Here is a 23,697-nt window from a genome sequence, read left to right on the forward strand (position 1 = left end):
CTGGACAGTGTATGACCCCTTTTTAATATAGAAGTACTCACAGGTGCAGTAATAACAAACTATTAAAACCCACAAAAAGCAGAAACTAGCCAAAATGAGAAAACAGAGGAATTCTCCCGAAAAGAAAATTCAGGAAGAAATCACAGCCAGAGAATTGCTCAAAACAGTTATAAACAATATATCTGAACAAGAATTTAGAATAACAGTCATAAGACTAATAACTGGGCTTGAAAAAAGCATAGAAGATACTAGAGAATCTCTTTGTACAGAGATCACAGACCTAGGAACTCGTCCTGATGAATTAAAAAATGCTACAACTGAGATGCAAAATAAACTAGATACAGTGACAGTGAGGATGGAAGAAGCAGAGGAGAGAATAGGTGAAATAGAAGATAAAATCGGAAAATAATGAAGCTGAAAAAAAGAAGGAAAGGAAATTACCAGATCATGAGGGGAGAATTAGAGAACTGATTCCATGAAACAAAACAATATCCGTATCATAGGAGTTCCAGAAGAAGAAGAGAGAGAAAGGGGAAGAAGTTTTATATGAATAAATTATAGCTGAGAACTTCTCTAATCTGGGGAAGGAAACAGGCATCCAAGTCTGAGAGGCACAGAGAACTCCTTCAAAATCAATAAAAACAGGTCAATACCATGACATATCATAGTGAAACTGGCAAAACACAAACATAAAGAGAATTCTGAAGGCAGCTAGGGACAAATGGGCCTTAAGTTACAGGCATAGGCACATAAGGTTAGTAGCAGACCTGTCCACTGAAACTTGGCAGGCCAGAAGCGAGTGGCAGGAAATAGTCAATGTGCTGAACAGGAAAACTATGCAGCCAAGAATCTTTTATCCAGCAAGGCTGTCTTCAGAATAGGAGAGATAAAGACTTTCCCAGACAAGCAAAAACCAAAGGCGTTCATGACCATTAAACCAGCCCTGCAAGAGATTCTAGGGGTACTCTGTGAGTGGAAAGCAGCAAAGACTACAAAGGACCAAAGAGATCACAACAAACATGGAATCTACAGATAACACCATGGCATTAAATTCATACCTTTCAATAATCACTCTGAATGTAAATGGACTAAATGCCCCAATCAAAAGACCTAGAGTATCAGAAGGGATCAAAAATAAGATCCATCTATATTCTGCCTACAAGAGACTCATTTAAAAAAATTTTTTTTAACATTTATTTATTTTTGAGACAGGGAGAGACAGAGCATGCACAGGGGAGGGTCAGAGAGAGGGAGACACAGAATCTGAAGCAGGCTCCAGGCTCTGAGCTGTCAGCACAGAGCCCGACGCAGGGCTCGAACTCACGGACCGCGAGATCATGACCTGAGCTGAAGTCAGCCGCTTAACCGACTGAGCCACCCAGGCGCCCCCAAGAGACTCATTTTAAACCAGAAGACACCTGCACATTGTAAGTGAGGGGATGGAGAACCATCTATCATGCTAACGATGTCAAAAGAAAGCTGGACTAGCCATACTTACATCAGACAAACTACATTTTAAAACAAAGACTGTACCAAGAGATGAAGAAGGGCATTATATCATAATTAAGGGGTCTATCCATCAAGAAGAGCTAACAATTGTAAATATTTATGCCTCCAATGTGGAAGAACTCAAATATATAAATCAATTAATCACAAATATAAGCAAACTTTTGGATAATAATGCCATAATTATAGGGGACTTTAATACGCCACTTACAACAATGGACATATAACCTAGGCAGAAAATCAATCAAGGAAACAATGGCTCTGAAGGACACATTGGACCAGATAAACTGAACACGTATATTCAGAACGTTTCATCCTACAGCAGCAGAATACATATTCTTCTTGAGTGCACGTGGAACATTATCCAAAATAGATCACATACTGGTCACAAAATAGCCCTCAACACGTACAAAAAGATTGAGATCATACCATGCATATTTTCAGATCACAATGCTATGAAACTTGAAATCAACCACAAGTAAAAATTTGGAAAACCCCAAATACATTGAGGTTAAACAACATCCCACCAAAGAACCAATGGGTCAACCAGGAAATTAAATAAGAAGTTTAAAAATATATGGAAGCAAATGAAAATGAAATATGATCGTCCAATCATTTGGGATGCAGCAAAGGCAGTCCTAAGAGGAAGATACACTGCAATTCGGGCCTATCTCAAGAAGTAAGAAAGGCCCCAAATATACAACCTAACCTTACACCTAAAGGAGCTAGAAAAGGAGCAGCAAATATAGCCCAAAGCCAGCAGAAGAAGGGAAATAAAGATTAGAGCAGAAATAAATGATATAGAACAGTAGAACAGATCAATGAAACTAAGAGCTGATTTTTTGAAAGAATAAACAAACTGATAAGCCCCTAGCCAGACTACTCAAAAAGAAAAAAGAGAGGACCCAAATAGATAAAGTCACAAATGAAAGAGGAGAGATCACAACCAATACCAGAGACATACAAACAATTCTAAGAGAATACTATGAAAAATTATATGCCAACATACTAGACAATCTGGAAGAAATGGACAAATTCCTAGACACTCACACACTACCAAAACTCAAATGGGAAGAAATAGAAAATTTGAATAAACCTATAACCAGCAAAGAAATCTCAGTTATCAAAAGTCTCCCAACAAATAAGAGCCCTGGAATTCTACCAAAAATTTAAAGCAGAGTTAATACCTGTTCTTCTCAAAATGTTTCAAAAAATAGAAATGGAAGGAAAGCTTCCAAACTCATTCTATGAAGCCAGCATTACCTTGATCACAAAACCAGACAAAGACTCCACTAAAAAGGAGAATTACTGGCCAATATACCTGATGAACCTAGATGCAAAAATTCTCAATAAGATACTAGCAAATCGAAGTCAACAATACATTAAAAGCATTATTCACCATGATCAAGTGGGATTCATTCCTGGGCTGCAGGGCTGTTTTAGTATTCACAAATCAATCAATGTGATACACCACATGAATAGAGGAAAGGATAAGAACCATATGATATTGTCAATAGATGCAAAAAAAGCATTGGACAAAGTACAGCATCCTTTCTTGATAAAAACCCTCAAGAAAGTCGGAATGGAAGAAACATATCTTAACATCATAAAAGCCATATATGAAAGGCCCATAGGTAATATAATCTACAATGGGGAAAAACTGAGAGCTTTCTCCCTAAGATCAGGTACATGACAGAGATGTCCATTCTCACCACTGTTGTTCAACATAGTGTTGGAAGACCTAACCTCAGCAATCAGACAACAAAACAAAATTAAATGCATCCAAATTGGCAAAGAAGAAGTCAAGCTTTCACTCTTTGCAGATGACATGATATTCTACATGGAAGACCCAAAAGACTCCACCAAAAAACTGCTAGAGCTGATACATGAATTCAGTAAAGCCGCAGGATATAAAATCAATGTACAGAAATTGGTTGCATTTCTATACACCAATAATGAAGCAACAGAAAGAGATATCAAGGAATTGATCCCATTTACACCAAAAACCATAAGATACTTAGGAATAAACCTAACCAAAGAGGTAAAATATCTGTACACTGAAAACTATAGAAAGCTTATGAAACAAATTGAAAAAGACACAAAGAAATGGAAAAACATTCCATGCTCATGGATTGGAAGAACAAATATTGTTAAAATATTGATACTACTGAAAGCAATCTACACATTCAATGCAAACCTTATCAAAATAACACAGCATTCTTCACAGAGCTAGAACAAACAATTCTAAAATTTGTATGGTACCACAAAAGAACCTGAATAGCCAAAGTAATGTTGAAAAAGAAAACCAAAGCTGGAGGTATCACAATCCTGGACTTTAACCTGTATTACAAACTTGTAATCATCAAGACAGTATGGTACTGACACAAAAACAGACACATAGATCAATGGAACAGAATAGAGAACCCAGAAATGGACCCACAAATATATGGCCAACTAATCTTTGACAAAGCAGTAAAGAGTATCCAATGGGAAAAAGACAGTCTCTTTAGCAAATGGTGCTGGGAGAACTGGATAGCAACATGCAGAAGAATGAACCTGGACCACTTTCTTACACCATACACAAAAATAAACTCAAAATGGGTAAAAGACCTAAATTTGAGACAGAAAACCATCAAAATCCTACAGGAGAAAACAGGCAGCAACCTCTCTGACCTAGGCCACAACAACTTCATACTTGACATGTCTCCAGAGGCAAGGGAAATAAAAGCAAAAATGAATTATTGGGACCTCCTCAAGATAAAAAGCTACACAGCAAGGGAGACAATTAACAAAACGAAAAGGCAACCAATAGAATGGGAGAATATATTTGCAAATGACATATCAGATAAAGGGTTAGTATCCCAAATACATAAAGAACTTACCGAACTCAACACCCCAAAACCAAATAATCCAGTGAAGAAATGGGCAGAAGACATGAATAGACACTTCTCCAAAGAAGATATCCAGACGGCAAACAGACACATGAAAAGATGTTCAACATCAGTTGTCGTCAGGGAATTACAAATCAAAACCACAATGAGATACCACCTCACACCTGTCAGAATGGCTAAAATTAACAACTCAGGCAACAACAGATGTTGGCAAGGTAGTGGAGAAAGAGGAACTCTTTTGCTCTGCTGGTGGGAATGCAAAGTGGTGTAGGCACTCTGGAAAACAGTATGGGGGTTCCTCAAAAAATTAAAAATAGAATTACCTAATGACCCAGCAATTGCACTACTAGGAATTTAACCAAAGGATACAAAAATGCTGAATCGAAGGGGCACATGCACCCCAATGTTTATAGCAGTGCTATCAACAATAGCCAAAGTATGGAAAGAGCCCAAATGTCCATCGATGGATGAATGGATAAAGAAGATATAGTATGTATACACAATGGAATAATGCTGGACAATGAAAAAGAATGAAATCTTGCCATTTGCAACAATGTGGGTGAAACTGGAGGATATTATGCTAAACGAAGTAAGTCAGTCAGAGAAAGATATCATATGATTTCACTCATATATGGAATTTGAGAAACTCAACAGATGAACATAGGGGAAAGGAAGGAAAAATAAGATAAAAACAGAGAGGAAGGCAAAGCATAGAGAGTCTTAAATACAGAGGACAAACTGAGGGTTGCTGGAGAGGGGTTGGAGGGTTGGGTTAAATGGGTGATGGGCATTAAGGAGGGCACTTTTCAGGATGAGCAATGGGTGTCATATATAAGAGATGAATCACTGGGTTCTACTTCTGAAGCCAAGACTATACTGTATGTTAAATAACTTGAAAATAAATTAATAAAAATTTTAAAAAATAAAAAATGAAGTATGGATGCTAAAATTTTAACTACTAGTAGAATATAAACATAATGAATAACTTCCAAATTAATAGAGGAAACAAGAAAAAATGTAACAGAAGGAAAAGAAAATAAAAAACACAAGAAAAAGGTTAAATACAAACACAAAACAAATGGTAGCTATAAGTCCAAATATTGCACATTATAATAAGTATAAGTGGATACAATTTACCTATTAAGAAAAGACAGAGACTCTGAAATTGGATTTTAAAATTCTAGCTACATGCTATTTAAATAAACATTTCAAAAACAGAATGACACCCAGATATTAAGGGATGGGAAAAGTTATAATAGGCAAATACTAACAACAAGAAGAGTTGAAATAATAGCATTTAAGCAGATAAATATTTAATAGAAAAAAATTTGCCAAGAAATAGCCTCTTTTTTTTTTTTTCAGGGTACCTTCCATTTATTTATTTATTTATTTATTTATTTATTTATTTATTTATTTTAATATATGAAATTTATTGTCAAATTGGTTTCCATACAACACCCAGTGCTCATCCCAAAAGGTGCCCTCCTCAATACCCATCACCCACCCTCTCCTCCCTCCCACCCCCCATCAACCCTCAGTTTGTTCTCAGTTTTTAACAGTCTCTTATGCTTTGGCTCTCTCCCACTCTAACCTCTTTTTTTTTTTTTTTCTTCCCCTCCCCCATGGGTTCCTGTTAAGTTTCTCAGGATCCACATAAGAGTGAAACCATATGGTATCTGTCTTTCTCTGTATGGCTTAAGAAATAGCCTCTTTTAAAAAAATGTTTATTTTTGAGAGAGAGCACACGTGAGCATGTGAGTGGGGGAGGGGCAGAGAGAGAGGGAGACAGAGAATCTGTCAGTGCAGAGCCCGACGTGGGGCTCAAACTCATGAACTATGAGATCATGACCTGAGCTGAAGTTGGAGGCTTAACCAACTGAGCCACCCAGGTGCCCCAAGAAACAGGCTCTTAACTATTGAGAACAAACTGATGGTTACCAGAGGGGAGGTGGGTGGGGGGTAGGTGAAATCGGTAATGTGGTAATACAGATCAAGGACTGCACTTGTCATAATGAGCACAGGGTGATGTATGGAATTGTTGAATCACTGTATTGTACACCTAAAACTAATATAGCACTGTATGTTAACTATACTGGAATTAAATTTTTAAAAAAAGCTTGCAATGCAAAAACAAAACAAAACAAAAGACAGCCAGCTTGCTAGGAGATTGTGCTAGTCACTTCTTTCAACATTATCCCATTCTCATCTCTAATAAAGAACTTTGATGCTTCATGAAAAAAATAAATAAAAAATTTCACTAAGACTAGGAAAGTCCCACCTCAGCCCCCAGAAGCTTGAAAACAGTAAAAGAATTTTTAGAAATATTACTTATGTTGACTCTTGTGAAAATAAATAAAAGAAATATCATTAAACCTGGAGTTGGGAAGCCCTAAAGAACAATCTCTCACACACTACCATCCCTCCATAAGAAACCATAGCTTGCATTCACCAACAGGAAGAAACTTACTTTATATACCCCAGCAGGAGGAAGAATTTCTTCCTGCCCATCCACAGCCCAACCAGTGAGAAACCACCACACTCATCCAATGAGAAGCCATAACAGCCCCTTCTAGCTTCCTCCTTTTGCCTATAAAAGCAAGCCTCTCCTCTGTTCTGGACTTGCCTATGCTTTGCCATAAGTTTGCTTGTCCCCATTTGCAATTCTTTGCTATTCCTGAAGCTTATTTTGCTTTTAAAAAGCTGACACTTTTTTTTCTGTATTTTTTTAAGGTCAACAGTCTTTAAAATTAACCTTCATATCTATCTAGCAAGTCTTTTTTAATTGGGTAGAAACTGATTTTCATTCGTGGAGTGAAAATACAGATTTATTATCTTATACTTTTTCTTCCACCAGAATAAAAAAGGGTGCATAAATATAAAGTAGAAAAGCAAGGAAGCAAATAACATGATCAGATTTATATTTTATAGCCATCTCTATTGCTGCTACTAAAAGATTACAGAGGGCAGGGAGATAACCTAAACTCTCAGCTGGAAAATACAGACTACAGGGGCACCTGGGTGGCTCAATCAGCTGAGTGTCCGACTTCAGCTCAGGTCATGGTCTCACAGTTCATGAGTTCAAGCCCCTTGTCGGCTCTGTGCTGACAGCTCAGAGCCTGGAGCCTGCTTTGGATTCTATGTCTCCCGCTCTCTCTGAACCAACCCCGTTTGTGCTCTCTCTAAAATAAATAATACACATTAAAAAAATTAAAAGTAAAATAAAAATACAGACTACAATTGGGGCGCCTGGGTGGCGCAGTCGGTTAAGCGACCGACTTCAGCCAGGTCACGATCTCGCGGTCCGTGAGTTCGAGCCCCGCGTCAGGCTCTGGGCTGATGGCTCGGAGCCTGGAGCCTGTTTCCGATTCTGTGTCTCCCTCTCTCTCTGCCCCTCCCCCGTTCATGCTCTGTCTCTCTCTGTCCCAAAAATAAATAAAAAACATTGAAAAAAATTAAAAAAAAAATACAGACTACAAAATGATACATATGCAGTTAGCCCTTCACCAGCACAAGTTTGAACTGTGTGGGTCCACTTATATGTGGACTTTTTTTCAAAACAGTACAGGACTGTAAATGTATTTTCTCTTATGATTTTGTTTTTTTTAATGTTTATTTATTTATTTTTGAGAGAGAGGAGGGGTGGAGAGAGAGGCAGAGAGAGAATCCCAAACAGGCTCCACACTGTCAGTGCAGAGGTGGACGTGGGGTTTGAACTCATGGACAGTGAGATAAAGACCCTGAGCCAAAATCAAGAGTCAGACGCTTAACTGACTGAGCCACCCAGGCTCCCCTCTTAGGATTTTTTTTTTAATTTTAATGTTTATTTATTTTTGAGAGAGAGAGAGAAAGAGAGAAGCCGATGTGGAGTTTGAACTCAGGAACTGAGAGATCATGACCTGAGCCAAAGTCGGACCCTCAGCCGACTGAGCCACCCAGGCGCCCCTATTTTGTTTTTTAAGTTTATTTATTTATTTTGAGAGAGACAGAGCGCGAGTGGGGAAGGGGCAGAGAGGGAGAGAGAGAATCCCAAGCAGGCTCCAGGCTGCCAGCGAAGAGCCTGATGTGGGGTTTGAGCTCACGAAACTGCGAGATCATGACCTGAGCCAAAACCAGGAGTCAGACGCTTAACTGAGCCACCCAGGCACACCATGATTTTCTTTTCTTTTTTTAAAAAAAAGAAAATTTTTTTAAATGTTTATTTATTTTTGGGGAGAGACAGAGACATAATGCGAGTGGGTTAGGGGTAGAGAGAGAGGGAGACACAGAATCCGAAGCAGGTTCCAGGCTCTGAACTGTCAGCACTGAGCCCGATGCGGGGGTCGAACTCACGAGCTGTGAGATCATGACCTGAGCCGAAGTCAGACGCTCAACTGACAGCCACCCAGGCGCCCCACCATGATTTTCTTAATAACCTTTTCTTTAGCTTTATTGTAAGAATACAGTATGCAATACATATATAAAATATGGGTTATTGTTAAAGCTTCCAGTCAGTTGTAAGCTATTAGTAGTTAGGTTTTTGGAGAGCCAAATGTTATATATGGATTTTTGATTGTGTGTGGGGGGGGGGGGGGAAGGGGGCACATGGGGGCGGAGGGTCAGCATCCCTAAGGCCACATGTATAGGATTAACTGTCTATCTTCAGCTCTAAAAAAATACTGGAACCAAGCAACTATACTAAAATTAGCAATCATTATATTAGGTAGAATTATGGGTAATTTTAATTTATTCTTCATGTTTTTCTGGATCTTTCAAAATGATTACAATAAACATAGTATTTTTATAATGAAAATGTTACTTTAAAAAAGTAGGTATTTCTATAAATTTTCTTTACATAGGAATAGGAAGGAAATCTGAATATTATAAGATGAAAATTCACTAAATTTTTTAATGGAAATTCAACAGTATTTCAAATGGACTAAATTTTAAATTTGATTGCTTTCAACCTTTAGGACTTTAAAAGCTCACCTAAATATTTAGGGGTGATATTTTCTTCCAGGAGCTTGATCAAAATGCCACTGAAAAGGTCCAGGCAATGTTCACAGCCATTGACGAGCTCTTGTATGAGCAGAAGTTGAGTGTGCATACTAAGAGTCTACAGGAAGAGTGCCAACAATGGACATGCAGCTTTCCTCACCTCAGGTATTAAAGCCCTAGATCTGGCTTGTATTCATGGCTAATACTAAAATTTGAAAAGCAGATATCTAGGGGCGCCTGGATTGCTCAGTTGGCTGTGTCCGATTCTTGATTTCAGCTCAGATCATGATCTCAGGTTGTGGGATTGAGCTCCACGTCAGGCTCCACACTGAGCATAGAGCCTCCTTAAGATTTTCTCCCTCTGCCCCTCTTCCTCACTGTCCTCTCTGTCTCTCTAAAATTAAAAATAAAAAATAAAAAATATTTTTAAAAAAGCAGATATCCAAAAAAAAGCTTGTATTCTGAAATCTTTATGGACTTGGTTTTAATGAATGTAAATAAGGCCATATGGTATAAAGACTGCACTGAGAGAAAACTGAAGTTGATGGAAGTTTCTTAGAGTGTTCATAACTACCACTATGTTGTCCTAACTGAGAAAAACAGTTCCTTTACCTTGTAGCTGAGATCTATGCATTGTGGCTGTCCAAAGATCTCTTCTTTGGAGCAAGAGGGTCAGAAAATGTATTTGTTTACACTGTTGTCTACAAGAAAATTCTTACACAAATTTAAAAGCAGACATAAGCTGTTAGGAAGCTTTCCTCACTTACTTTCCTTACTTCCCTTACTTATATAGTAAGTATAGTAACTATAGTAAGTTACTATACTTACTACTTAAAATTTATACCTAAAATTTATATAGCATCATGTTCTTAAGAATATAATTTATAGTTTTCACTAATTTGGCCTGGCTTTCATCCATTTTAGCAGATTTAATGAAGATTATTGTAGAGGATGGAGGGAAAATTACAAATTTTTGCTCAGTTTCCTTGGATTTTTTCAGCAGTATGAGGCTATAGCTTTATCTTTTCCATATCTATTCTGTGGAAGAGAGCTATAACCTGTAATAAGATTCTGGATTCACATTTTTCTCTTAAGAATCATTCTTAATCAGTAGCGTACTAAGTATGCACTGGACTTTTATAGAGAGCCATCATATTTGTTCCAAGAATATCTACATTTTGTGTGTATGCCAGGGGAACGTGCTTGATTGTCTCTTTATGTTGTTCATTTTGAAGGATCCTGGGTAGGCAGATAATCACTCCAAGCGAAGGATATGGACTGTATCCTAGATCCCCTTCTGTTGTTTCAGTTTCACATGAGACAACACTTTCTCAAGAAAGAGATTCTACTATGTAAGTATTCCTAATATGTAAGTATTTATGTATCCAAAGTGTTATATTCTGCCAGTTATACTAGGGGATTAAAAAACTTATGTTTTACTTGATGGTATTTAATAAAGCACAGAAAGTGCTGTTAAGATTGACCACAGTTTTTATGCATAGAGAATTTTACTATATAATTTTTTTGTTCAAAAAGTAAGTCATTCCCTAGGGTTTAAGGATACTTTTGTTATTCAGATATATCTCTATCTCTATCTCTATCTCTATCTCTATCTCTGTCTATGTCTCTATCTCTATGTCTCTATCTCTACATATTTATAGATACAGGCATTTCCTTCTTGAAATAAAGTGTAGATAGACTGGTTTCAGGAGATTTAGGAGTTTGAGAAACACACTTTAAAGATTTTTTGAAAAAATACTGAAAAAGTAATTTTTCTTAAACATATAATATTAATTACAACTTAATTTCTTTACAGAAGTTAAACTGCTATTAGTTTATTAACTTAAAATGGGTAATTAGTATATTTAAAATAGCTAAATTCTTTTGAACACCTCAAACTCTTTAAACAACAGCAAAACAAACCAAAATAAGATTGTTCCACTCTCTTACATCATACACAAAAATATATTCAAAATGGATGAAAGACCTGTGAGACCTGAAACCATAAAAATCCTAGAGAACACAGGCAGTAACCTCTTTGACATTGGCTGTAGCAACTTCTTTCTAGATATATCTCCTGAGGCAAGGAAAACAAAAGCAAAAATAAACTATTTTATTTCATCAAAATAGAAAGTTTCCACACAGTGAAGGAAACAAATCAACAAAACTAAAAGGCAACCTATGGAATGGGAGAAATTTGGAAATATTTCCAAATATTTTAAATATTCTTCTTAAATATTTGGACATATTTCCAAAATTTGTTCAAGTCAGATTTTCCCACTAGCCTTGCTGAAAAGTGCCACAGGTTTATTCTTTTTTTTTTAATTAAAAAATACTTAAGGTACAAAAGTATAAAGAATATCACAAAATATACATTGGTTATATTTAATATTTCGTTAAACAGAGCCATTTAAAAAAACTGTACTGCTCAGATTTGACTGATTTTCTCCAAAGTAAAGATTCTGAACTGAATGAGTCATCATATACTCATTGAATATCTGGGTAGGAAGAGAAATTTAAATATAAATAAGAGAAGATCCCTGCCCTTAAGGCATATGCATTTTGAACTATGATGGAGTTACTGAAATAAGCATATTATCTCCTGAGGTACCTGAAAGTTGTAATTATTAATATTCTTAATTTTTCATCAATTTTTTTATTGAAAGAGACTTAAATATAAAATACTGGTATCAGGTGTACATCATAGTGATTCAGCAATTATATAAATTACAAAATGCTTACCACAATAAGTATAGTTACTATCTGCCACCAAAGTTATTACAATATTATTGATTATATTCCCTATGCCATACTTCTCATTCCTGTGACTTATTTATTTTATAACTGGCAGTCTGTACCTCTTAATACCCTTCACCTATTTTGCCAACCCTCCAATCCCTATTCCCTTTAGCAATCACCAGTTTGTCCTCTGTATTTATGAATCTGTTTGTTTTGTTTTGTTTATTCCTTTCTCTTGGTTTTTAGATTCCATGTTTAAGGTAAATCATATGGTATTTGTCTTTTCCTGTCTTATTTCACTTAGCGTTATATGCCCTATGTCCATCCATGTTGTAGCAAATGTCAAGTTCCAACCTTTTTCATGGCTGAGTAATACTCCATTGTATATACATGCCACATCTTCTTTATCCATGAATCTATCTGTGGACACTTAAGTTGCTTTCATATCTTGGCTACTGTAAATAATGCTGCAATAAACATAGGAGTGCATGTATCTTTTCAAATTAATGTTTTTATTTTCTTCAGGTGGAATTCAGTGGTGGAATTACTGGGTCATATAGTATTTCTATTTTTAATTTTCGAGGAACCATAGTGGCTGCACCAATTTACATTCCCACCAATAGTGCATGAGGGTTCCCTTTTCTCCATATCCTTGCCAACACTTGTTATTTCTTGTCTTTTTGATACTAGCCATTCTGACTGGTTATTCTTAAATATTTTTAAACTTATCTCATAGCCTTAGCTGTTGCATCTGAAAAGACAGCAAATAGTATTTGATACTGCACAGTACACCTAGGCAGAGTAGGTCTATGGCTAGTGTTTATTCTTTCTGTTCTGAGAAACAATAGGTATTAAGACTATGAATAGTCTGGGGAGATGTCAGCAGGGCAAGGGATTTTGAGCTGAAACTCGTATGACTGAATTGCTGTAGGAACTGTTTATGTTATATACAATTAATAATTGCTTTTTCCTCTCCCAGATTTGGTATTAGGGGAAAGAAGTTACATTTTTCATCTTCTTATGCTCACAAAGCATCTCCCATTGCCAAATCCCCTAGTGTGTATTCTATGGAAAGAGAGGAGGAAGACTGTATAATCTTCTCTGAAGGAATAATAGAGGAATACCTAGCATTCGACCACACTGATATGTGAGTGTTAAGTATTTTAAGCTTTTTACTCCCCTCCTATGTTGTGTATTAATATCTATTTTTTTCTAATGTTTATTTTTCAAAGACAGAGCATGAGTGGGGGAGGGTCAGAGAGAGAGGGAGACACAGAATCGGAAGCAGGCTCCAGGCTCTGAGCTGTCAGCACAGAGCCTGACAAAGGTCTCAAACTCACAAGCTGTGAGATCATGACCTGAGCCAAAGTCGGATGTTTAACTGACTGAGCCACCCAGGCACCCCTCTATTTTTTCTAAAGTATACTACTCAGGGACACCTGGTGACTCAGTCCATTGAGTGGCTGACTCTTGATTTTGGCTCAGGTCATGATCCCAGGGTTGTGGGATTGAGCCCTGCATTGGGCTCTGTGTTGAGTGTGGAGCCTGCTTGAGGTTCTCTTTCTCTTTCTCTCTCTCTCTCTCCCTCCCTCTGCTCCTCCTCTCCCCCACTCATGCTTGCTCTCTCGCTAACAATGGATTGAAAAAATAATAAAATCTACTACTCAGAACCGCCCCCCCAAAAGACAGAAAAAAAACACAACCAAACAAAATATAAAGTACACAACCAATATTACATATAATTAGATTGATGTCACTTGGTTATTTATTTCCTATTCCTTCTGAGGTATCCAGAGTTCATGTGCTTAGTTGATGTAAATTCCTATTGCTTCCACATACCAGACACCCTTGTGTATTTTCTTCCTGAATGTGTTATTTGCCTCTTCCTGAGATTAAACATTTTTAAATGAGTTAATTTCTTTCTTCACATAATTTGATTTTACCTTTTGTAAATCATCACCAGTTAATTCATGGAAATCTGAAGCTTTTCAAAGGAGCAGTTGAAGAGGTGTGAACTTTGTTTACGTAAATCCTTTTTGAAAAGGTATACACAGTTTATATAAAACCTTATACTTAGCACAGACTTTACAATTAATAATGCTTGTTTATATCCATTCTTATTGTATTCTGACAATAGTCCTGTGACACAGATATTATTTACCATCTCTATAGGATAGGTGAGAATCAGAGTGGTTAAATGATTTGTCTGAGGTAAAGCTAAGACCTAAAACCTTATTCATCTTACTCTAAATCCAGTGCTCTCTTCACTATCCTATGCTACCCTTCTGAAACATTAACCTCTTAAGCTATTCCTCCAAGCCTTTAAAAGTTCCAGAGCGCAACAAGTGGGAGAGAGGCAAAGAAGGAGGGAGAGAGAGAGAAATCCCAAGCAGGTTCCACACTGTCCACTCAAAGCCTGATGTGGGGCTCGAATTCATGAACCGTGAGATCATGACCTGAGACCAAGTCGGACGCTTAACCAACTGAGCCACCCAGATGCCCCAAAAGAAAATGGATTTTAAATAAAGGAAATAAAATTCAATCTCATTCACAATTACCAGTGCAAATTAAAACTATAACAAGATACTATTTTATCTGTCAGACTGACAGAGAAAACAAAGAAGTTTGATAATTCCTTGAATGGAAAAAAGGCACATTTTTTCAACACTGAAGATTATCTCTCTTTAGAGGAAAGTGGGCAATATCTTTCCATTTTAAATGCATATACCATTTCACTCAATAATTCTATTTATAGGAATTTGTCCTACAGATATAATACCCATGTAGCCAAAGAACTGCATACAAGGATATTAAATGTCCTATTGACTATAAGAACAAAAGCCTGGTTGATCAATAACTGGATAGTTAGATATACTATGGTATATCCAGTCGAATTCTCTGCAGCTATTTTTTCAGAGGCGTATTCATATGTATTAATAGAGATGGAGGGCCAGATATATTTTTAAATAAAAGGCCACAATGCAGTGCAGTGTATAACGTAACTATTTCCCTGGACCAATGTATAATGTTTGCTTCTGGGAATGGTGCCTGGGAGACAGAAATGTAAACTTATTTTTCACTACATAAATACATTTCCTTCTGTATAATGTGAATTTTTTTTCATCATATGAGAGTGTTATCTCCTATAAAAAGAAATATAAATTTAAATACAATTAATACTAAATCAGCCTTGTCCCCAACTTAATGCCATGCCAGCTCTTCCTTGGGAAAGAAGTAAAGAGTCTTTAGCTGCCCTGCATAAACCTCTTAGCATCCTTCTTTCCTAGTTAGAGCTTCTTATTTAATTCTTGACACCTCTGCTACCCCGGGGATAATTTTCACGGGAGAGGCCGTAAGATATTTCTTCATAGCCCAAGTGTTCCAGAATTGGCTTTGTGTTAATTTATAATACATCTATCATAGGTAAGCATATCTGTCAGCTAGATCTTTGCCCCCCCAATACTGGGGCTATTGGTACCCCCTTCCAGAGAAGAGACAGACTTGGCTGAGTTTCTGGACTACAGATAGCTACATGGTCTCCAAAAAGGCCTCACAGTAGCTTCTTGTGCTGGTGGGCTCCCCTCCTTTCCCTTTCCAGCCAAATGCCAATTGTTTGTTTGGATTAATAAAAGTACACTATTTCTCTAATGAATCACTGCCTCAAATAACTATGTGACACAGTCACATGCCCATCATTAAATGGTACATGAATAGTAATCTAAATGTTATCCAGTCACAACAAAAAGATTATTTCTGTATGCTTGTCATAGCTTATTGCTCAACTGACAATGTTCACTGTTCAAAGCTAAAAAATACACAATGAGACCTCAGTCTTCTTTTTCTTATTCTTTTTTTTTTTTTTTTTGGCAGAGTAGTGGGGTGGGGTGGGAGTAAAAAGGGAAATTCAGTCTGTTTGAGAACTCCCCTAGGTCACAAGACAGTTTAACACATATGCTACATACATATACTGAGCTACATACATATACATGTGGGGAGGGGACACAAATCACGCTCCTGGAGAAGCACAAAACACAGTGGTGAACACTCAGTAAAGAATAACTAGGAAGTCTTATTTGCTTCTGTTACAGGGAAGAGGGGTTTCAAGGAAAGAAATTACACGCATCTCCAGAGAAACAGAAATTAGGGTACCCTCCCATTGCTCCATTTTACTGCATGAAAGAGGACGTCCTTGCTTATGTGTTTGACGACGTGTGGAGCAAAGTTCTGAGCTGTATGGAGCAGCTGACACGTAGTCATTGGGAGGGATTTGCTTCTGGTAAGGATCTTTGTGAAAACAACATAAAAAAATAATTATTTATGATTTCCAAACCCTGACTAGTCTTTCAGATTATATGTTTCATTACTGCAAAAGACTCATATTTGTATTTTCCACAGACACTAACAGATATTTAGACAATATTTGAAAATGAGTGGATGAGTAACAAGGCTATTCTATGATGACTATACTGTGTTTTATTTGAATATAATTATTTGTGAGAAAAAAGATGTGCAAGTGGCAAATACATTTTTTAAACTGCTCTACTTAAGAATAATTGATTATAAAATAAACCATTCATATTTAAAGTGTAAATTGGTCAATTGACCTATGTATACATGAAACCACAAAACAGTCAATATAATATATATAATACCTTTGTAATCCCTTTCTGCCCCTGCCTGACCCCCAATCCCCACGTGCTTTGTCACTATAGTTTAGTTTTTATTTTGTAGAGTTTCATATAAATGGAATCAGGGTATTTCCTTTTTGTAAGCTTCCTTCATTCAGCATGATCATTTTGAGATTCATCTATGTAAATGTGTGCGTCAGCAATTTATTCCCAAGAAGTGTTCCACTGTTGCACAATTTGTTTATCCATTTACCTGTTCATGGACATTTGGGTTCTTTTCAATTCGGGACTATAATATGCAAAGCTATTATGCACATTACTATGCAAGAATTTTTTGCACATACATTTCCTTTTCTCTTAGGTAAATTTCTAGGAGTGGAATGGTTTGATTATATGGTTAAATGTATATTTAGCTTTTTAAAAATTATTTTGTTTTTCTGTATTGCACAAAAAACTATCACAAACTTATCAGTTTCAAACAACATACGTTTTTTATCTCACAGATTTGTGGGTCAGAAGACCAGGAATGGCTTAGCTAGTTCTCTACTTAGGATCTCACAAAGCTGTGATCAAGGTGTTGGCCACAGCTAGGCTCTCATGAAGAGGCTCACTTAGGAACGGAAACACTTCCCCTTTTGTGTGTTCTTAGAAGTATCGAGTTTCTTGTAACTGTAGGAGTCACCGCAGCTTTCTTCTTCAAAGCCAACAAGAAAGGCTGAGAGCTAGTCAGCAAAACAGAAGCTTATATAATGTAACATATTCATGGAAGTGACATCTCATCACTTTTACCATCTTCTGTTGGTCTGGAGTAAGTCACACTCAAAGGGATATTCTACAAAGATGTGAACACTGGGGCGCCCGGGTGGTTCAGTCGGTTAAGCTTCTCACTTTGGCTCAGGTCATGATCTTGCAGTCTGTGGGTTCGAGCCCCACATCAGGCTCTATGCTGACAGCTCAGAGCTTGGAGCCTGCTTCGGATTCTGTGTCTCCCTCTCTCTCTGCCCCTCCCCCTCTCATGTTCTGTCTCTCTCTGTCTCAAAAATATATAAAAACTAAAAAAAAAAAAAAAAAGATGTGAACACCAAGAGGTAAGAGGGGCCACCTTAGAGTTTGTCCATTACAGTTCTCCCACTTGCCCCTAATGATTCCTGTGCTCCCACATGCAAAATACACTAAGTTCCCAAGAGACTTATTATAGCATAGCTCAGAAGTTCAAAATATTATCATCTAAATTAGGTCTTGGTATGAATAAACCTCCCCATGAATGGATATAATACATTAAGTAAAGTTACTGGGGCCCAATTCTCTTCCATCTATATATCTGTGAAACTAAAGGCTATATACATAGGAATATAAACATCTAACTATATAATCCAACCAACCATTCCTGTCATAGAGAAAAGTCGCCTTACCCCAACACACCCATCATACAATAGTGGGCCAGGGAAAGGATAACAGACATTCTAGATAAGGGGGGGGGGGGATGGGCAGAAATGAAAGGTTAAGTGGCACCTGGGTGGCTCAATCACTTAAGTGTCTGACTCTTGATTTCGGCTCAGGTCATGATCTCATGGTTCATGAGATCGAGCCCAATGTCGGGCTCTGTGCTGACAGTGCAGATCCTGCTTGGGATTCTCCCTCTCTCTCCCTCTGCCCCCTACCCTACTCACAGTCTCTCTCTCTTTCTTAAAATAAATAAACATTAAAAAAAAGAAGGTTAAAAAAAAAAGGTTTATAATAATTCTGAAGTCCAGTTGGGAAAATACTGGGAGTTCTAGTCCTAGAAATAGCTCTCTGTTCCAACCTCTGGGCTCTTGGTTTTGCCCTCTGAATCATCCTTCCTTTTTCAAATGTGTGAAAGCTAAGCAGTTTTATTAGACTGCTCCCTGGTAGTAGAATTTTGAGGGTCTGACAGCCTTCTTTCATTTAAACTCTTTCACCATCTAGAGATACAAATTTTTCAAAATTATAAAGTCCTGGTTTCTTTACATTTAATATTTTTTCCATCAGTTTCTCTTTCTCATCTCATGTTTTATTGTATAAGTAGCAGGAAAAAAATCAGGCCTCACTTTCAATAACTTTGATTGGAACTCTTCTTAGCTATACAACCAGAATCATCACTTTAAGTCCTGCCTTCCACATGACCACAGGAGACCATTTCACTAAACATTCTTCCACTAAATAACAAGCACCTCCTTCTTCCAGTTTTTAATAACATGTTCCTCATTTCCTTCTGAACCCTCCCCTAGAGCATCCTCCAAATCGAAATTTCTACTAAGTCTGTTCAAGGCAATTTATGTTTTCTCTATCATGTTTCTCCAAATTCTTCTATCAATGAACAATCAAAAATGAAATTAAGAAAACAGTTCATTTCTAATAGCATCAAAGAGAATAAAATACTTAGAAATAAACTAAACCAAGAAAGTGTAACTTTTACACTGAAAACTACAAGACATTATTGTAAGAAAATAGGGAAGACCTAAAGAATTGGAAAGTCTTCCTGTGTTTTATGGATTAGAAGACTTAATATTGTTAAGTGGCAATACTCCCGAAACAGATTTGAGTGAATGTCCAAAATAATATTAAAAAAGAACAAAGTATGAGGCTTCACATTTCCTGATTTTAAAACTTAGTACAAAGATACATTAACCAAAACAGTGTGGTACTGACATAAGAATCGACATATAGATCAACAGAATAGCATCAAGAGTCTAGAAATAAGCCCTCACATATACAGCCAATTGATTTTCAACAAGGGTGCCAAGACCATTCAATGGGAGAATAGTATCTTCAACAAGTGGTGCTAAAACTGGATAACCACATGAAAAAGAATGAATTTGGACCCTTCTTTCACACTACATACAAAGTATCAACTCAAAATGGATGACAAGCATACATTTAAGAACTAAAACTATAAAACTCTTAGAAGAAAACATAAGAGTAAATCTTAATGAGGTTGGATTTAGCAATGGATTCTTAGATATGACACCAAGACCACAAGCAACAAAAAAATCAATAGACTGGATTTTATCCTAAAAAAAAAAAATCTATGTATCAAAGGATATTATCAAGAAAGTGAAAAGACAACCTACAGAATGGAAGAATATATATGCAAATCATACACCTGATAAGATTCTAGCATCCACAATATGTAAAGTACAATTCAACAACAAAGGGACAAACAACTCAATTTAAAAATGGGCAAACAACTTGAATAGGTATTTATCCAAAGAAGATACACACATGGCCAGTAAGCATATGAAAAGACGTTCAACATCCTTATTCATTAGGGAAATACAAACCAACACCAAAATCACAATGAAATGCTACTTCTACCCACTACGATGGCTACATTAAAAAAAAAAAAGAAGACAATAACAAGTATTGGTGAGTATGTGGAGAAACTGAAACACTCATACATTGCTGTGGTAAGGTAGAATGGTGTGGCTACCATGCAAACAGTTTGGTAGTTCCTCAAAAACTTAAACATAAGATTGCCGTATGACCAGCAATTCCACTCAAAGTATATAACCAAGAGAACTGAAACCTTATCTGCAAAAAAGCCTGTGTATGATTGTTCACAGCAGCATTTTCATAATAGTCAAAAAGTTAGAATTGATGCAAATGTTCATCAGCTATGAATGGAGAAACAAAATTTGGTATATACATATGTTATGGACTGAATTGTGTCCTCCTCAAAATTTATATGTTGAAGACCTAATCCCCAGTGTGAATGTTTGGAGGTGGGGCTTTTAGGAAGGTAATTAAGGTTAAATGAAGTCATAAGCATGGGGACCTAATCTTACAGAGTTGGTATCCTTATAAGAAGAGGAAGAGACCAAAGCCTCCTTTCTGTGCATGCACGGAAAAGTGGTAATGCAAGGACACAGCTGCCTACAAGCCAGATAGCACCTTGATCTTGAACTTCTGACCTCCAGAACTTTAAGAAAATAAATTTCTGTTATTTAAGCCATTCAGTCTGTGGTATATTGTTATAGCAGGATAAGTAACTAATGTACTATGCAATGTAATATTATTAGTTCATAAACTAAAATTAAGTAATCATGCATGTTACAACATGGATAAACCTTGAAAATATTATGCTAAGGGTAAGAAGCCAAACACAAAAAGCCACATATTGTATGATTTTATTCAGTTGAAATGTCCAGAACAGGCATATCCATAGAGACACAAAGTAGTTTAGTGGTTGCCAAGGGATATAGGGAGAAAGGAATTGGGAGGTATGTGGTGTCTCTTTGCAGTGATAGAAATTTTCTGAAATTAGATAGTGGTGCTGACTGCACAACATTGTGAATATACTAAAAACCAATTAATTGTGTACTGTAAAATGGTTAAAAGTGGTGAATTTTATGTTATATGAATTTTATTTCATTAAACGTTTTAAAATATTTTAAACCTGTATGTAAATGTGAGTCTGTTGGTGATTAATTCTTTTATAGATATGAAAAAAATTTTTAAATTTATTCATTCTAAAAACAAAAGCAAAAAGTGTTCACCCATTTGTCCAACTCCCTATGCCCTGCCTCTGGCAACTACCAATCTCTTCTCTATATCTATGAGCTTGGTTTTATTTATTTATTTATTTATTTATTTATTTATTTATTTATTTATTTATTTATAGATTCCATCTATAAGAAAGATCATATGTTATTTGTCTTTCTCTAACTTACTTCATTTAGCATAATGCCCTTGAGGTCCGTTCATGTTGTCACATATAGAAAGATTTCATTCTTTTTTAGGGCTGAAGTGTATTTCATTGTATATATACACCACAGTTGCTTTTTTTAAATCCTTTCATCTACTGACAGACACTTCGGTTGTTTCCATATCTTGGCTATTGTAAATAATGCTGCAATGAACATGGAGGTACATCTATCTTTTCAAGTTGGTATTTTCCTTTGCTTTGGATAAATACCCAGAAGTGGAATAGCTGAATCATATGGTAGCTCTACTTTTAATTTTTTTGAGGAAAATCCATACTGGTTCCTATAGTGGGTATACCAATTTACATTCCCACAAGCAGTGCACAAGGGTTACCTTTTTACAGATCCTTGCCAACCCTTGTTATTTCTAGACTTTTTGATAATAGCCTAGACTAGTGAAACTGCATTTTAATTTTCATCTGCATTTTCCTGATGATGAGTAATGTAGAGCATCTTTTCATGTACCTTTTGGCCATCTGTATTTCTTCTTTGGAAAAATGTCTATTCAGATCTTCTGCCCATTTTTAAATTGGATTTTTTTTGGCTATGTATATATTTTCATAAATTTTGGAAATTAGCCCCTTGCCAGATAGATGATTTGCAAGTATTTTCTCCCATTCAATAGACTGCTTTTCCATTTTGTTGACTTTTCCTTTTGCTGTGCAGAAGCTTTTTAATTTGATGGTGTTTTTTGTTTTGTTTTTTGGGTTTTTTTTGCTTTCCTTGGTTTTGCTTTTGGCATCAGATTCAAAAAATCATGGCCAAGACCCATGTCAAGAAGCTTACCTCATGTTTTTTTCTAGGAGTTTTGTGGTTTCGGGTCTTATCTTCAAGTCTTTATTTTAAACTGACTTTTGCACATGGTGTAAGATACTGGTCCTACTTTCCAAAAAACATTTATTGAAGAGACCGTCTTTTACTCCTTTTATATTCTTATCTCCTTTGTTGTAAATTACTTGACCATATATGTGTGGGTTTATTTCTGAGTTTTCTATTCTATTGTATTGATCTATGTGTCTGTTTTTATGCCAGCACCTTACTGTTTTAATTGCTATAGCTATGTAATATAGCTTGAAAACAGGGAGCAAGATGCTTCCAGCTTTGTTCTTTCTCAAGATTGCTTTGGCTATTTGGGGTCTTTATGGTTCCATACACATTTTAGGATTATTTGGTTCTATTTCTGTGAAAAAAGCTATTCAAATTTTGATAGGAATCACATTGAATCTGTGCATTTTGCGGGGGGGGGGTGTTTTGAACATTTTTAAAATATTAATTTTTCTAATCTGTGAGCACAGAATATCTTTACATTTATTTGTGCCTTCTTCAGTTTCTTTCATTAATGTTTTGTAGTTCTCGGTATACAGGTCTTTTACCTCCTTGGTTAAATTTATTCGTAGGTATTTTATTCTTTTTTTTTTTATAAAATTTTTTTAACGTTTATTTATTTTTGAGACAGAGAGAGACAGAGTATGAACAGGGGAGGGGCAGAGAGAGAGGTAGACACAGAATTGGAAGCAGGCCCCAGGCTCTGAGCCATCAGCCCAAAGCCTGACGCGGGGCTTGAACTCACAGACCGCGAAATCGTGACCTGAGCTGAAGTCGGATGCTTAACCGACTGAGCCACCCAGGCGCCCCGGTATTTTATTCTTTTTGATGCAAGTGGGATTGTTTTCTTAATTTTGTCTTTATCATAGTCTATTATTAGTGTACAGAAATGCAGTACGTTCTTGTGTATTGATTTTGTATCCTACAACTTCACTGAATTCATTTATTAGTTCTAACAGTTTCTGATAGAATTTCTAGGGCTTTCTATATAATATATCATCTGCAAATAGTGAGAGTTTTATTTCTTCCTTCCCAATTTGAATACCTTTTGTTTCTTTTTCTTGCCTAACTGCTCTGGCTAGGACTTCCAATACTATGTTGAATAAAAGTGGTGAGAGTGCATATCCTTGTCTTATTTCTGATCTTAGAAGAAACTTTCAGCTTTTCACTGTTGAGTATAATGTTAGCTGTGGGTTTGTCATATATGTCCTTTATTATGTTGAAGTACATTCCCTTTGTACTCACTTTGTTGAGAGTTTTGAATTTTGTCAAATGTTTTTTCTGCATCCATTGAGATTATCACATATGATATTAATTTTTATTAATGTTGTGTATCACATTGACTGATTTGCAGATGTTGAACCATCCTTGCATCCCTGGATTAATCTCACTTAATCACGATATATTATC

At 36.3% G+C, this 23,697-nt stretch overlaps 1 protein-coding gene across 9 annotated transcripts in view; it reads left to right on the forward strand.

Moving 5' to 3' along the window:
- FAM149B1 (family with sequence similarity 149 member B1) overlaps nucleotides 1-23,697 on the forward strand; it is an 87,440-nt gene that overhangs the window by 25,776 nt on the left and 37,967 nt on the right. For all 9 annotated transcript variants that reach the window (XM_045040148.1, XM_045040146.1, XM_019813266.3 and 6 more), the window contains exons 4-7: nucleotides 9,394-9,536; nucleotides 10,607-10,723; nucleotides 13,090-13,257; nucleotides 16,199-16,386. In XM_045040148.1, coding sequence (XP_044896083.1) covers nucleotides 9,394-9,536; nucleotides 10,607-10,723; nucleotides 13,090-13,257; nucleotides 16,199-16,386 — 616 coding nt within the window. The remainder of the gene's footprint in view (nucleotides 1-9,393; nucleotides 9,537-10,606; nucleotides 10,724-13,089; nucleotides 13,258-16,198; nucleotides 16,387-23,697) is intronic.

This window comes from Felis catus, chromosome D2, assembly GCF_018350175.1.
Source record: "Felis catus isolate Fca126 chromosome D2, F.catus_Fca126_mat1.0, whole genome shotgun sequence".
Lineage (NCBI taxonomy): Eukaryota > Metazoa > Chordata > Mammalia > Carnivora > Felidae > Felis > Felis catus.